At 46.8% G+C, this 13,736-nt stretch overlaps 1 protein-coding gene across 1 annotated transcript; it reads left to right on the top strand.

Moving 5' to 3' along the window:
• Nucleotides 1–643: 643 nt before the first annotated feature.
• LOC311315606 (dnaJ homolog subfamily C member 16-like) lies at nucleotides 644–12,360 on the top strand. Its single transcript, XM_084446288.1, has 15 exons — nucleotides 644–708; nucleotides 1,717–1,925; nucleotides 2,147–2,213; nucleotides 2,369–2,690; nucleotides 3,414–3,598; nucleotides 4,068–4,172; nucleotides 4,618–4,776; nucleotides 5,147–5,277; nucleotides 5,613–5,790; nucleotides 6,232–6,414; nucleotides 7,382–7,458; nucleotides 7,612–7,692; nucleotides 8,215–8,316; nucleotides 9,217–9,387; nucleotides 9,645–12,360. The coding sequence occupies exons 2-15, from the start codon at nucleotides 1,741–1,743 to the stop codon at nucleotides 10,171–10,173; spliced, it is 2,475 nt and encodes an 824-aa protein (XP_084302414.1). The 5' UTR covers nucleotides 644–708; nucleotides 1,717–1,740; the 3' UTR covers nucleotides 10,174–12,360.
• Nucleotides 12,361–13,736: the final 1,376 nt, after the last annotated feature.

The raw sequence follows: 13,736 nt of genomic DNA, 5'->3' as shown, positions 1-13,736 counted from the left end.
TGATGAAGGAGAAGCGGAGGATGGCCTTCAGATTTGTGACAAAATTTGCAATGTGCAAAATTAACTGCATCTGGTAATGATGAGGGAATCAGGATACATAATGATGATGATGAGGAGGAGGAGGATCAGCTCATCTGTTCGGCTGTTGCCCTTGCCGTCAGAGTGTGTATTGTGTATGATTCAGGCCTGGGAGGAAATCATGTTTCTCTCTCTCTGAGGTAACGTGTTTTTCCCTCATTTGGGACAGAACAGTGTTTTTCACACTCAAATCACAAAAGTAGTAGGTCTAATGGTGCATTCGTTTTTGGTCGGAAGTGGCAAGTCGCAAGTGGCAAAATACCTGCCTCCGACCTGTGTGCATTCGAGCTATATACCATTATATCACAGTTACCTAGTTATATCTAGTGCATTCGAGCAACTGGGGGCTGAGAAACATATCCGAATTTGCGACGAGGAAGTGCGAGTTCATGCGGTGTTTTATTTAATAATTCCTAGTAACAAGTCGCAATTTGCCACCTCCTAGTTATAAACGAATGCACCATAACAGTTGCTTTGCGAGACCTTTATTTTGAAATTCCTGGCAAGGACGCTGAGGCACACACAGCTGTCATCATCATCGCAGTCCATCTCTACCGTCGTCGGCTAGCCAGCTGGTTACCAGCCGAGATCAAATGGCGTGACACTGATTTCGTGAGTTGAACGGTTCAGGTGAGGCGTTTGTACAGCATTACGCGTAATACGTGATTTTTTTTGCTCGTAAAATCATCTACATCAAGTGATATGACGTGAGCCTGAGTGCCGGCTACTAACGCTGTAAGCCAGCTAGTGCTAATTCGCTTTAGCGTAGCTAACGTTAGCTAGTAGTGGAAGGGGCTACGTTAACACCCACTCTGAGGCGAAAACGTCACAAAAACGGTAAATGTATAAAACCAGACAACGTTTGGTGATAACAATTTGACTGACTTTGTAGCTCACAGTGTCCTCTTAACATTTGCAGTTTTCAAATCTAGCGGCGTTGTGTCGGTTTTTAACTGGGTTGCTAATTTAGCGATAGCCCTGCAATTTGGACTCCTGGAGGGGGGTTGCGTTAACGCCCATTCCACCAACTCCTATTTTATGTACAGTAACGTTGGTACAGTAATATGGAAATATCATACAATGACGAGGCATCGCCAATAAGCAATTAAGCAATATTTTCAGGGCGACACTTCACATAATTCATAGTGGTGATTTGTGGTCGTTTTTATATAACTTAATATGCACATAACAAGCTGAAATTATGAAGGTAGACTCTCTATGATATGTAATTGTAGGAGAGTCGGTTACTTTTCCGTTGCAGTTTGAAATGTCGCTTGCACAAGCTCAGAAATCAGTCTTGTCAGTGCGATTGGGCGTTGCGACCAGCTCTGAACTTGTAACTAAATGCTATCTTTGGTCAGGGCAACTGGCCTTGGGGATTATGTCAGGGCAGCTAGGTGGCCCTGCCATTTGACTTCTGGGTAACATCGGATAGTGTACTTTGTATGGCCATCAGGCCATCATCCAATCAACTGTCAGCCACAATGTCATCAGTCAGGTACATTGCTCTGTATCCTCAGCTGATACTGCAGGCAACTCCAGGCTTGTTTTGTTGTTTGACAATAAAACACAAAGTCCCTAACAGAAAGTTATTCGTCTGAACATTTTGTTTCACCGCCTTGAATTCCTCCACGTTAGCTAGCCCACAGACGCTCGGAGGAGATGGGGCGCTTCGGAAGACGACTTGGGACCTCTCCCGTCCTTCTCACCCTCCTCCTCCTCCTCCTGCTGCTGGGTGACCTGGTGAACTCCGACCCCGGGATCGACCCCTACAGGGTCCTGAGGGTCAGCAGGGGCGCCAATCAAGCCGAGATCAAGAAGGTGTACAAGCGCCTGGTCAAAGAGTGGTGAGACACACGTACACAATATTGGTATATTGGTATTCATATCAAAGCAAGCACAGTTCTCTGACATGTCATTTCATTTTTGTGGCCTGCTGAGGTGTCTTGGATCTTACCGAATGGACTAAATGGACCCAAAACAATACGGCTGCAGACGGCCACTGCGCCCTCTCCATATTCCAATCCATTTACCATTTACCTTCTAATGTTTCTGATTAATTTTGTAGGCATCCAGACAAGAACAAGGACCCTGGCGCAGAGGACATGTTCATCAAAATCACCAAATCTTACGAGGTGAACGTCGCCGTTATGCGACTGTTCATTCACATGTATTTCAATGTGTTTGATGATACGGGGAATTAAAACCCTTGGTCTTGCTCTCCTCTCGTCCCCGTTGCGATCGCGCCCACCGTTCCTCCTCCACCCCCACCCTCCCTCCCCCCTCACAGATCCTGTCCAACGAGGAGCGCAGGTCCAACTACGACCGCTATGGCCGGGCGGAGGAGAACCAGCCGCTCGGTCAAGCCCAGCATGGTTTCCGACACTTCCAGGAGAGCTTCTACTTCGACGAGTCCTTCTTCCATTTCCCCCGTCCCAGCCGCGGCGCCTCCGACGGGAAGCACCTGCTCAGCCACGCCCGCTACAACGGCGAGGTGCTGGCCGACAGCTACCGGAGGCCCTACCTGGTCAAGGTGACGTCGGAGTGGTGTTTCGCCTGCGTCCACATGGAGCCTGTGTGGAGGGAGGTGGTACAGGAGCTGGAGCCGATGGGTAGGCCAGATTCACGCTCACCTCTTTATTTGTGTCACATGTAAACGCAACAGTGACAGTCACAGTGACATGTTGCTGCCGCCTCCGCGATGTGCTCATTTACAGACGTCCTCGTCTCAATGCTGGACTCGTGAGAGTTCTTTCGCTAATACACTACGTGAGCTACGCTAACTACGTTACTGCATGCTGCAGATCTCTCTCTGGGTCTGGGACACTTCATGCAAAAATCTGGCATTCAAATCCTGTCCGGAATCCCGACGACACCAATCGGTAATGAATATCAGGCGCTCCCGCTCATGCCCCGACTATTTAACCTGGGCTAGCGTCTCATTTGCTGCTACGACCTGTCACTCTTTCAATTCTGACCCGTCGATACGCCCTCAGAACACCAGCTCGAGCGGCGAAGTGGCCCAGACTGTGTGTGTACGGAGTGCAGTGATTCAACGTAATATTTCAGTCCGGAGAGAGACTACAGATGTACAAGTTACACATACACAACTTACATATCTATACAATATAAAGATAAAAAGACCAAAAAGACCATATGAAAAGACCAAGCTTCGTCCAAGACTTACAACTGAGGCCATCTGTTCTATTGAAAGGGTTTTTTCCCCCTTAGGGAACCAGCCATTGATGTTTATGAGATTACTTGTTGTGGCTTGACGGTGATGAAGCCTAATTCTGGCACTGGCTACATGCCTCATTTGTTTTTTGTCCGTGCAGGTGTGGGGATCGGTGTCGTGGACATGGGTTACGAGCGTCGCCTGGCCAACCAGCTGGGTGCCCACCGTGCGCCCGCCATCCTGGGCGTGGTCAACGGGCGCGTGACCTTCTTCCACTACGCCGTGGTTCGGGAGCACCTCCGGCAGTTCCTAGAGGAGCTGCTGCCCCAGGGCTTGGTGGAGAAGGTACACTCGCAATTCCTACGAATATATATATATATATATATATATATATATATATATATATATATATTTAGCTGTTGCTTGTGGTGATGTTTAAAATTTGTCGCAGTGAACTGAAAAGTTGTATCGTCTTACACGGGTGAAGTTGTGCCTCCAGACAAGAGGGATGGCTGTGGCTCAGGAGATAGAGCAGGTCGTCCAATGATCGTAGGGTCGCCGGTTTGAATCCCGCCTCCTCCTGTCCGCATGTCGAAGTGTCCTTGGGCAAGACACTGAACCCCAAATTCCTCCCAATGAGCAGGCTAGCACCTTGCATGGCAGCTGCCGCCATTGGTGTGTGAATGTGTGTGAACGGGTGAATGAGAGGCCTTCATTGTAAAGTGCTTGGGGTAACAGCGCTATATAAGTGCAGTCCATTTACCATTACCTCTAGAAACCTCCAGAAAAAGACAATATTCTTCTTTTTTTCCAGATCACAGATAAGAACTACTTGTCTTTCCTGAGCAGCTGGCATGTTGAGAACAAGCCCAGTGTGCTGCTTGTCGACCAGGTGCCTGTAGTGTCCCTCCTCTACAAGGTGAGAGGCTGCCTTGTGTTAGTGTTCATTTTGACAGCACATTTTGATTTAGTTTTAGTCATAGTTTTTTGACTAAAATGTTATTTAGTTTTAGTCATATTTTAGTCAAACTAACTAAATCTACAGTAGTAGATTTAAATCGAATGGGTTTAGTTAGAATGGATTGTTTAACCATTTCTATAGAATTTCCAAACTCATACTCCTAGAGGAAACATATTTTAGACTGATGGAAATACTGTCTGCATACCATATCATACCACTTTATTTGTAGAGCACATTTAAAAACAACAAATGCATGTTCATGAATGTCTCAGACCTCTCTACGCATTAGAAGAGGGAGTTTGATGGGGATTCCAGAGGTGCAGGAATGTGTGTCAGAGGCAGGAGTGATGACCACTGGACCGGCCAGGGTAGTGAATGTCCACTCTCACCCCCACCCCCCCAGCTCACAGCATTTGCCTTCAGAGACTACGTGCGTTTTGGCTACGTGGACCAGGGTCTGTCCGAGACCGCCCACCTGCGACGTCAGTTCAGCGTCAACACCTACGCCCCCACCATGCTGCTGTTCCAGGAGAACGTGGAGAGACCCGCCGACATCGTCCAGGTACCCCTCCCCCTCCCCACTCCTCCCCGGGCTCAACTACCGCTCATTCATGCAATCATTTATTTTAAGTGTCGTTTCACGTCTCGACGAAGTGCAGTTAAACGGCAACTGAAAATTCCTAATATTGTGGATAATATACGTAGGTAACGTCATCTTTTGTGATTGTGGACGCTCACGTATGAGAGGTTCAGAGGGGCATTCCGAAGCATAGTGCAACCAGAATGGGTTATTAGACGGAATGTAATCACTCATGCCCGTATTGAAGCTGTCTTAACGTTCCTCTCCTGTCATTCATTCATTCATTCATTCATTCATTCATTCATTCATTTCTCTCCATCCCTGTTTCCCCTCTCTGCCCCGCCCCCCCCAGGCAAAAGGCATGAAGAGGCAGATCATGGATGAGTTCATTTCCAACAACAAGTTCCTGAAGGTGCCCCGGTTGGTTAACCAGAAGCTGTTTGATGAGCTGTGTCCCGTCAAGCAGTTACACAGACGCAGGAAGTAAGGCCTGGGGGGGTCACGGGGTCACCGCACGGGAAAGGGGCCGCGTTCCAATTCTCAAAAATGCCAACTTGAATTAAATTTGTTAAAAGAAACCTTTACTAATCATGGTCTTGTGGAGGGGGGGGGGGGGTGGGCAAGGGTGCCTTTTTGAGTTATTTGATTTGGACCTAGGTTTAAGAATGCTCTTAACTGAGAAAGAATACCTTTTTTAAGGAAACTACATTATATATCCCTATGACGTCATCTCTCCTGTGTGTCAGTAATATCCTCTCCCCCTTCCCTACCCCAGGTCTTGTGCGTCAGTAATATCCTTCCCCCCCTCCCTACCCCAGGTACTGTGTGCTGCTGATGACCGGGGAGGAGCAGGCGTTGGTGTCGGGGAACCAGGCGTTCCTGGCCTTCGCTGCGGCCAACTCTAAAGACGTGCTGCGGTTCGCCTACGTCTACCAGAGACAGCAGCAGCCGCTCTGCCACGCCCTGCTCAACAGTCAGGCCACGCTACCGCCTCAGGTCACTAACACACACACACACACACACACACACATCTAGATAAGGCTTGGAACACAAGGAAGAGAGCACTGTACCAATAGAGATTCAGGGCTAACTGTCTGCATGTATGTATGTATCTATATATCGTATAATTTATTTATTCATCTCTTTTTTTGTTCATTTGAGCTTGACCAGCGACACTGGAAACATTTTGCATGTAAATAGATTACTTATGTAGAGGAAAAAAAGTAAGTCGTAAAGGTGTCTTATAATCCCACATGGGATGGGCCATGACAGTAGGCATGACACTTACACAAAAAAATTTAATTCATTCATTCATTCATTCATTCATTCATTCACACACACACACACACACACACACACACACACACTCTCGCATATGTATGCACACACTCACACACCTATGGTTAAGTGTTCACGTGTGTGCGTGTGTTTGGTCAGGTGGTGATCCTGGAGAGGCGGAGCCAGGCGGGCAAGGTGGTGTACCGCTCCGCGATTGGTGGGTGGAACGGCAGCGAAGAGGATAAGCACCGCCTCCACGAGCAGCTGGAGCTCCTACAGACAGACCCCGCCTACTTGACCTATGACGCCACGCTGCCCGAGCTCAACAACGAGCTGGCCCCTGTGAGTGGCCCTCCACACACACACGTATATGACTACGACCCCCTGACCTGCAGTATGACAGCAACAGGGTTCTCACGGGTTCAGGGAATTTCTGGAATATCATGGAATTTTAAAAAGTCTATTCCAGACATGGAAAGTCAGGGAATTTGATCATTTTTTTGGGCAAAGTCATGGAATATCAGTTTTGTTTGTAGCATGTTTACATTTTAGTTGCCATTCATCAAAATGTAATATTTTCCATGCAGTATTTTTCATATCAGGTTATTTCACACATTTCCTGTATTTCCTGAGTGGTTGTTATGGTTACTTGATTTTTCAGCACCCATTTATCCCCTTCCTGCTCGTCAGCAGTTTTTCCGTTCATTACAGGTCATGGAAATTCTGCTTTTTAGTCACTAAAAGTCTGGGGACAGTCAGGGAATTTGATATTTGACTTGAGTGAGAACCTTCTTGTTTGTCTTGTGGGTACGTTGTCACGTCCTCTCCCCCCCAGGCTCGGGGCCGAGGGGCTATCCTTTTACCCCCCTGAGCCTGGGTGAGGCTATATATCCGGGCTCACCTCCAGGAGCCATGTCACCGTTTCGTCATCCACAACCGTCAGGCCACGCATTCCGTTGGGTGTCCGATACATCGGACAGTCCTGGATGACGTGGTCTGCGGTTTGTTCCTCGTGGGAACCCTGTGTCACCCTCCTTCATGCAGACTTACACACTGTGAGCTGAGAGACAGTTGGTAGTTGGCGGACAGCCTTGTGAGACCATCCTGATCTCAAATAGAAATCTCCAATTCCGTTTCTCTCCGCAGATCAGTCCAGCCCCCTCCCCCATCTAGAACGATTATTGTGGGCGGGAGTACTTGCCTTGACAAACTCCTTCAGCCAGACAGGATGGTCTCACCAGGCTAGGCAGCGGGTTTGACTGAGAGCAAACGTTTCTTCCACCTGACTTTGATTCCTTCCCCCTCCTAGATGTTCCTGGTTCAGTGGATGAACACCGCATTTGATTACTTCCTTCAAATATATGACGACCTGCTCTACTCTAACTGGTAGGAGTCTGTTGTCATGCTGTTTACTTCATACATTTACCAAGATGACAATCCAGGCTTTGGAACTGTAGTTGTGTGGGTAGTCTGACGGGTTTTAGAGTTGTAATTGTGTGGATAGCCTGGAGGGTTTTAATCCTGGTGTCTGTCTGGAAGGAGGGAGATGATGCCCATCCTGTCGCTGATCTTCTCAGCACTCTTCATCCTTTTCGGTACCGTCCTCATCCAAGCCTTCAGGTGAGAGAGAGATTTCTGTTTTATGTTTCACTTGTGACAGCCACTGGTAGTTTTGGTCCTTAATTAAGGCCAGGTTTTACAGATTATAAAATTGTAAATTGTAAGCTTTCAAATGATGTGCCATGCATTGAAATCTGCACATAAAGAAGATATTCTACTCTACATGTTGGTACACCTGAAATCACTAAGCAGAGAAAAAGGGCTTCAAAGAATAAGCTGTTCACACTTCGGACTTTGATGACAAAATATGACTACTTAGTGATCCTAAAACTGTTGTTTTTTATATTGAGTGGGCTCTTCACAACTTCAATTTTCATAAAATGAAAAAAAGGAAAACGGTAAAAACAAAACCCTCTAGCGCATTTTCAGGACTGCCGTCATAAGGACCAACCCAGCAGTGGCTGTCACATCTGGTCACACAGTAGCTTTTTTGTTTGTTTCTACTGATCGCTCATTATTCTGCCAATGTTTCAGCGTCAGTATTCTTGTGGAAGCTGATCTGTCTCTCTGGTTAATCTCCAGCGACTCCGGTGAAGACAAGCCCCAGAAACCGAAGGCCAAGCAGCCACCGGAGACTGGGAATGCGTCTGAGAATGCCTCCGCCACTAGAGGCAGCACCTCCAGGTGAGAGAACACCATGCATAGCACAGCTATGTTGGGGAAAATAAGTTACTGTGTAATTTGTGACATGGCTTCGGCAGAAGAACTCTTAAACGGGTTTTGCTAAGATAGTTAGATAGACAGACAGACCGACAGACACTTTATTAGTGCACATTGCCCATGGGGCCGTTGTGGTCTGTCCATCTGTCTAAAACTGACATCTTGGCTCCAAATGAATGGAGGTGAATGGGCGGCTTTGTTTGGGCGGCTCTGTGGCGCCCCCCTCGTGCTGGAACCCCCCTGCACACCCCAGTCCAAACCCTTTGGCTGCGTTCCGAATCGCCTACTACCCTACTATATAGTATGCCAAAACAGAATGTAGTATGTCCCAATACATAGTATGCCACATGCAGTATGGCAAAAATACCAGGATGACCTACTACATCCGGTCGTATTTTGCAGTATGCACGCCAGCAGGCTTTTCTGGCTATTCTGACCCACAATCCTTTGCGCAGCGGTAATGTGCGTCACATGCGCGAGTTGACAGCTGTAGACGAATGTCGCGTTATGGACAGCGACGGATGTGGGCAAATTTCAAGGCGCAATGTTATGACAAGGTAGTATGTCCCAATTGGATGCCTACTGCTTGCAAAGTACGTACTTTCTAAGGGCAGCTGTAGTAGGTACTGGTAGTAAGAAGTAGAAGTATGCCATTCGGAACGCAGCCTTTGTCTCTAGCGGCATGTTTGGTACGGCTGTTCGTTAAGGCGAGACCATTCTGTGGCCGTTTCAATCTCGTAGCGCCCTCCAGTGGCCAGGCGGCGAAGTGCATGTGGCCCGTTGCCGGTCCTCCATTTCTGCCATTATAGTATAGATGCTGAACTCTTCCTCCCTCCCTCTAATCCCTCCTTCCCTCCCTCCCAGCCGTCCTCCGAAGAAGGACTTTGTGGAGGTGACCGAGCTGACGGACGTCACCTACACCAGTAACCTGGTGAGACTCAGGCCGGGCCACATCAACGTGGTCCTAGTGCTCACCGACGCCTCCAAGAACGCTCTGCTCAAGAAGTTTGCCAAAGAGGTCTTCTCCTTCTCTGGGTAAGGGGGCTTCAAGTGACAAGTCACACGCGCGCACACACACACATAAACACACGCACGCACTCTGTCTCTCTCCATTTGTGTATACCGTGTCATGTTTTTGTTGTTATTTTCTGTTCCGTTCAATGCTGTCTCTAATGTTCCGTTCGTCTGCGTGCTCTTCTGTGCTACGATTTATTCTGTAAAGCACTGTGCGCTACATTTGCTCGTATGAATGTGCTGTAGAAATAAAACTGACTTTTGACTTTGACTTCTAGAACCCAGACGCTCCACTTTTCTTTCCTCAACGCCGACAAGCACCGGCGTTGGCTGCCCTCCGTCCTGGCCTCCGCCCCCCACGACGCACAGGCTCCGGGCTCCGGCTACGAGGACGAGGGGGAGGACGAGGGCGACAGCGGCGACGCCTCCTCCTCCTCCTCGCCCGGCCGACCTGGCGTCTACACCGGGCACGTGCTCGCCCTCAACGGCCACAAGAAATACTTCTGCCACTTCCGGCCCGCGTTCACAGGAGACGGCGGCGCCCAGGGAGAGGGCGCCCCCCGCCGTGCGGGGCGCTCCTCCGGGAGTAGGTCTCGGTCCGGCTCTCGGTCCCGCTCGCGCTCCAGGGAAGACCGCAGCGACAGCAGCAGCAGGTCTGGGACGGATCGGAGCCGGGCGACCAGCCTGGAGGTCCACCACAAGCTGGACAGGCTGGGTCTGTGGATGGAGAGGCTGATGGAGGGAAGTGTACCCAGGCTGCGTGTGGCGGCCTGGCCCGGGCTGGACAGCGCGTCCTCGGAGAGCTGAACAACCCACCCCACCCACCCGCACGCCGGCCGCTCTCTGAAGGGATGGAGGGGCGCGTACTAGCGGGGTAGTCCAGCTCCCCTAGTACAGCCTGCCTGCCCCGTAGCAAGAGCGTGGGGAGCATCTCAATACTGTAGGTGGCGCTGCCTCGCCTTTTTCTTTGCCTTCATCTATAGATTCCTGTATGTATCTGAAAAAGGACGGTTGAAGAGATATACTAGATGCCTAGCAGGTGTCATCCTTAAAGGAGTAGTTTGGTATTTAGCGGTATAAACCCGGTTATTTACGATCATATAGAACGGTCCACATAAAAATTTACTGTGCACTCTTGAGATATTAGTGCTCATTGCTAATTTCACAGCTAACAATATAATGGATCTTTATGGGCATATATAAGTATACAACTGAAACTTAGTAGCTAGGCAATGAGCGCTAATATCTCAAGAACATACAATGTTGTCAACAACCGTATATGATCGTAAATAACCTTATAACTGGGCTTATAATGCGAAGTACCAAAGTGCTCCTTTAACAAAGCTGTAACTGTAGGGAAAGTGACTTTACTATTGAGATGCACCCTTGGACAAGAAGGCTGGATTCCAACCTATAACCTGACTCCTTCCATTGGTCCTTAAACAGAACTGAGGGAAAGGTGACAAGTTCACCAGATTGGAATCCTGTCCAGACAATGTCTTCATATGAGCAGAGAAAGAAGGGGTTTCCTGATGGTGGAGTGAATTTGCTTTCTGAGGTCATCTTTAGAAACCATTTAATGTATGTCACTGTCATAAGAGGCTATACAAACATGAAGCTTGAAGCTACATGTAATATATGAGTCTGTAAAAGCTGGCATGAAACTAGAAGCTCACATATACTGTACAATAGAGGCTAAAGATGTTGGACGCTAGTCTGTGATAGAGATGGATACCCAGCCCCTTAGACAAGACACCCAGGAAGCCCCTTTCACTCTCATCAAAGGTGCTCTGTTTGTTTTATAGGCTTATTCGGGAGACGTCTGTTCCACATACAGTACACTGACCTTGCAATTGAAGTAGGTTAGGACTTGAGATACCTCCTTGCACTGTTATGCACTGACTGAGTTTTTGATATTGGTTAGTTGAGTTTTTGATGTTGTTTAGTCATCAACAGAAGGAACAAGATAAAGCACTGCATTTCAATGAATTTCCCTCCGATGTCCAGCGATGGTGATTGAAAAATCTGGCCAGCATCTGTAATTGAACAGTGTATATCTCGTATAATTCTGTTTACTATGTTTTTTTGTGTGGGAAAAAAATGGAATTTTCTTGTTTTTGTCCGTATCAGGGAGAAATTATTTATATCCTTCGATCATGTTTTTTTTCTTCATTATTTTCATTTTCATTATTTTGAGTTGGTGCCTTTAAACCATGTTGAATTTTAAAGGCGCAGTGTGTAGTTCTTGGCACCATCTAGTGGTGAGGTTGCAGATTGCAACCAACTCAATACATGAAACTAGAAGCTCACATATACAATAGAGGCTAAAGACGTTGGACGCTAGTCTGTGATAGAGATGGATACCCAGCCCCTTAGACAAGACACCCGGGAAGCCCCTTTCACTCTCATCAAAGGTGCTCTGTTTGTTTTATAGGCTTATTAGGGAGACGTCTGCTTCACATACACTGAATTCAACATGGCAGCTTCCGTGGAGGGACCTGCTCCATGGAGGCTGCCATGTTGTAGATGTAGATATAAAGGGCTCATTTTAAGGTAAGGACAATGCAGCAATTCTTATTTTCATGGGATTATACATGTAATTCAAACATACTTATGAAATGATATTCAATTTCTGCCAAATACGTTCACCACTAGATGTCGGCAACGACTACACGCTGTACCTTTAATGCATGTTTAAAAAGAAATAGCTGAAACCAGACGGTACACAATTTGTTACTACTGTAGCTCACTCCTCTCATGTGCTTGTACTTCTCCTCACTGTTCCTTACCTCATTATCTACTGCTCACTAAATGATAGATATGAAATACTAATTTAATCTTGCTTGTCACTGGAATGTCTTACTCATAATCATGTTGACAGTCGATTGGAATTCATTTTTGAAAACAAAACTCTTGTTTGACATGTTGAATTACATGACATACTGTAGTGGTTTATTATAAGATTTATAATAGTTGCTTATTTTATTTATTGGTTGTTGCCTACATGCTTTTAAACACTAATAAATCTTTCTGAATCTGTTTTGATGTAGTATTTTAAATTTGGGATAATGTCCCTGTTGCATTCAACAGGGCTCCCGTGGATCCTTAAAAAGTCTTAAGAGGCATTGAATTCATTCATCTTAAAATAACGCCTTAATTGGTATTAAAATGTCTTAAATCAATCTTTCAAGTCTTAAAAATGCTAAGACATGCGAAGTACGATTTGTGTGTCACAATTTCAATTCAAGATCCAATTTCAATTCAAAATCAAAAGCAGGTTTTTGATTCTCCCAGTATTTTTTCTCTCCGCCCACGTGCGCCAGCCAAATCATGCCATGGGTAAAAAGCAAACAGAGGACAGAGTAGGCCTCACGTTAGTCTACTTGGCCATCTCTCCCAAAGTCCATGTTTTCTTTTGAGCTAGTTGGGGCTCAAAGGTAGCTGGTGCTATGGGTTTTCGTTTGAATACATAGCCAAGCTAGTTGAATACAGTCGGACACAAAGTGCGCTGACCTAAACATTTATATTGGAAAGTACTACATCGAGATGACTGGAAATTCCACTGGAGGGCTTGTCCAAGCATGACATAGCAAGAATGTTAGGGTGACCATAATTCCATATCCCCAAACCGGACCCCCCCCCCCCCCCCCCTCACTAAAATAAAGTGAGCTATTTTATGTCTGCACTCACAAAAGTGATCTTGCAGTGTGCAAAAGGCAGCATTTTCATTGCCGGCTACTTCTTGGAGAAAGGGGTATATTTTCTTAAGCTCCATAGAAAAGCTAGTTTTTCTCATGACAGATTCTAGATCGCGTAGCAGCGTGACAGCTGTCAGACAGCCACAAGCGTCCATAGCAACAGCTTTGACAAAGGCACTCTAAGCTATGAGATATCTCGGCACTTTGGCGGCCCCTCTGGTCGTGATAAAATCGGCACTGTGAACCACACTTCCCACAATTCCCCAGTCACTCGCTGTAACGATGGGAAAAAAATATGATAAAGTGCATGGAGCAGACTGGATTGGAAGATTGTAGCTACTTCAATGGACTTTCTGGAAGGATGGCTTCAATGCAGGTAAATACCGGTCTTCTTTCTTTTATGTGCATGTAGATAAATTCGCGGCTGTTTGTTGTCTTCCTGATATTATGACACGCAGAACGTGTCACTTCCACCTCCACCACAAGATTTCCCGCCAGTGTACTAACCAGTACATCGAAATTCTAAATTCTAAAATAATACATTCACAGGGTCTCGTGCAGTCTCATGTCATGAAAACGATTGTTGTGGTCTTCGCTACGGCCAATTCATAAACTAATAGCAAGTAAAGGTGAATATAAACTATAAAAGTTATCTCATTGAACTTTAACACC

Source organism: Borostomias antarcticus, assembly GCF_949987555.1.
Source record: "Borostomias antarcticus genome assembly, chromosome: 11".
Lineage (NCBI taxonomy): Eukaryota > Metazoa > Chordata > Actinopteri > Stomiiformes > Stomiidae > Borostomias > Borostomias antarcticus.
This window is presented reverse-complemented; position numbering and strand designations above follow the sequence as displayed.

Excerpts from the sequence above, each read along its gene's own strand:
- LOC311315606 (XM_084446288.1), top strand. The coding sequence starts at position 1,741 with ATGGGGCGCTTCGGAAGACGACTTGGGACCTCTCCCGTCCTTCTCACC. Across the intron at positions 1,926-2,146 it reads AAGCGCCTGGTCAAAGAGTG|GCATCCAGACAAGAACAAGG; the intron begins GTGAGACACACG and ends TTAATTTTGTAG. Across the intron at positions 7,459-7,611 it reads GACCTGCTCTACTCTAACTG|GAGGGAGATGATGCCCATCC; the intron begins GTAGGAGTCTGT and ends TCTGTCTGGAAG.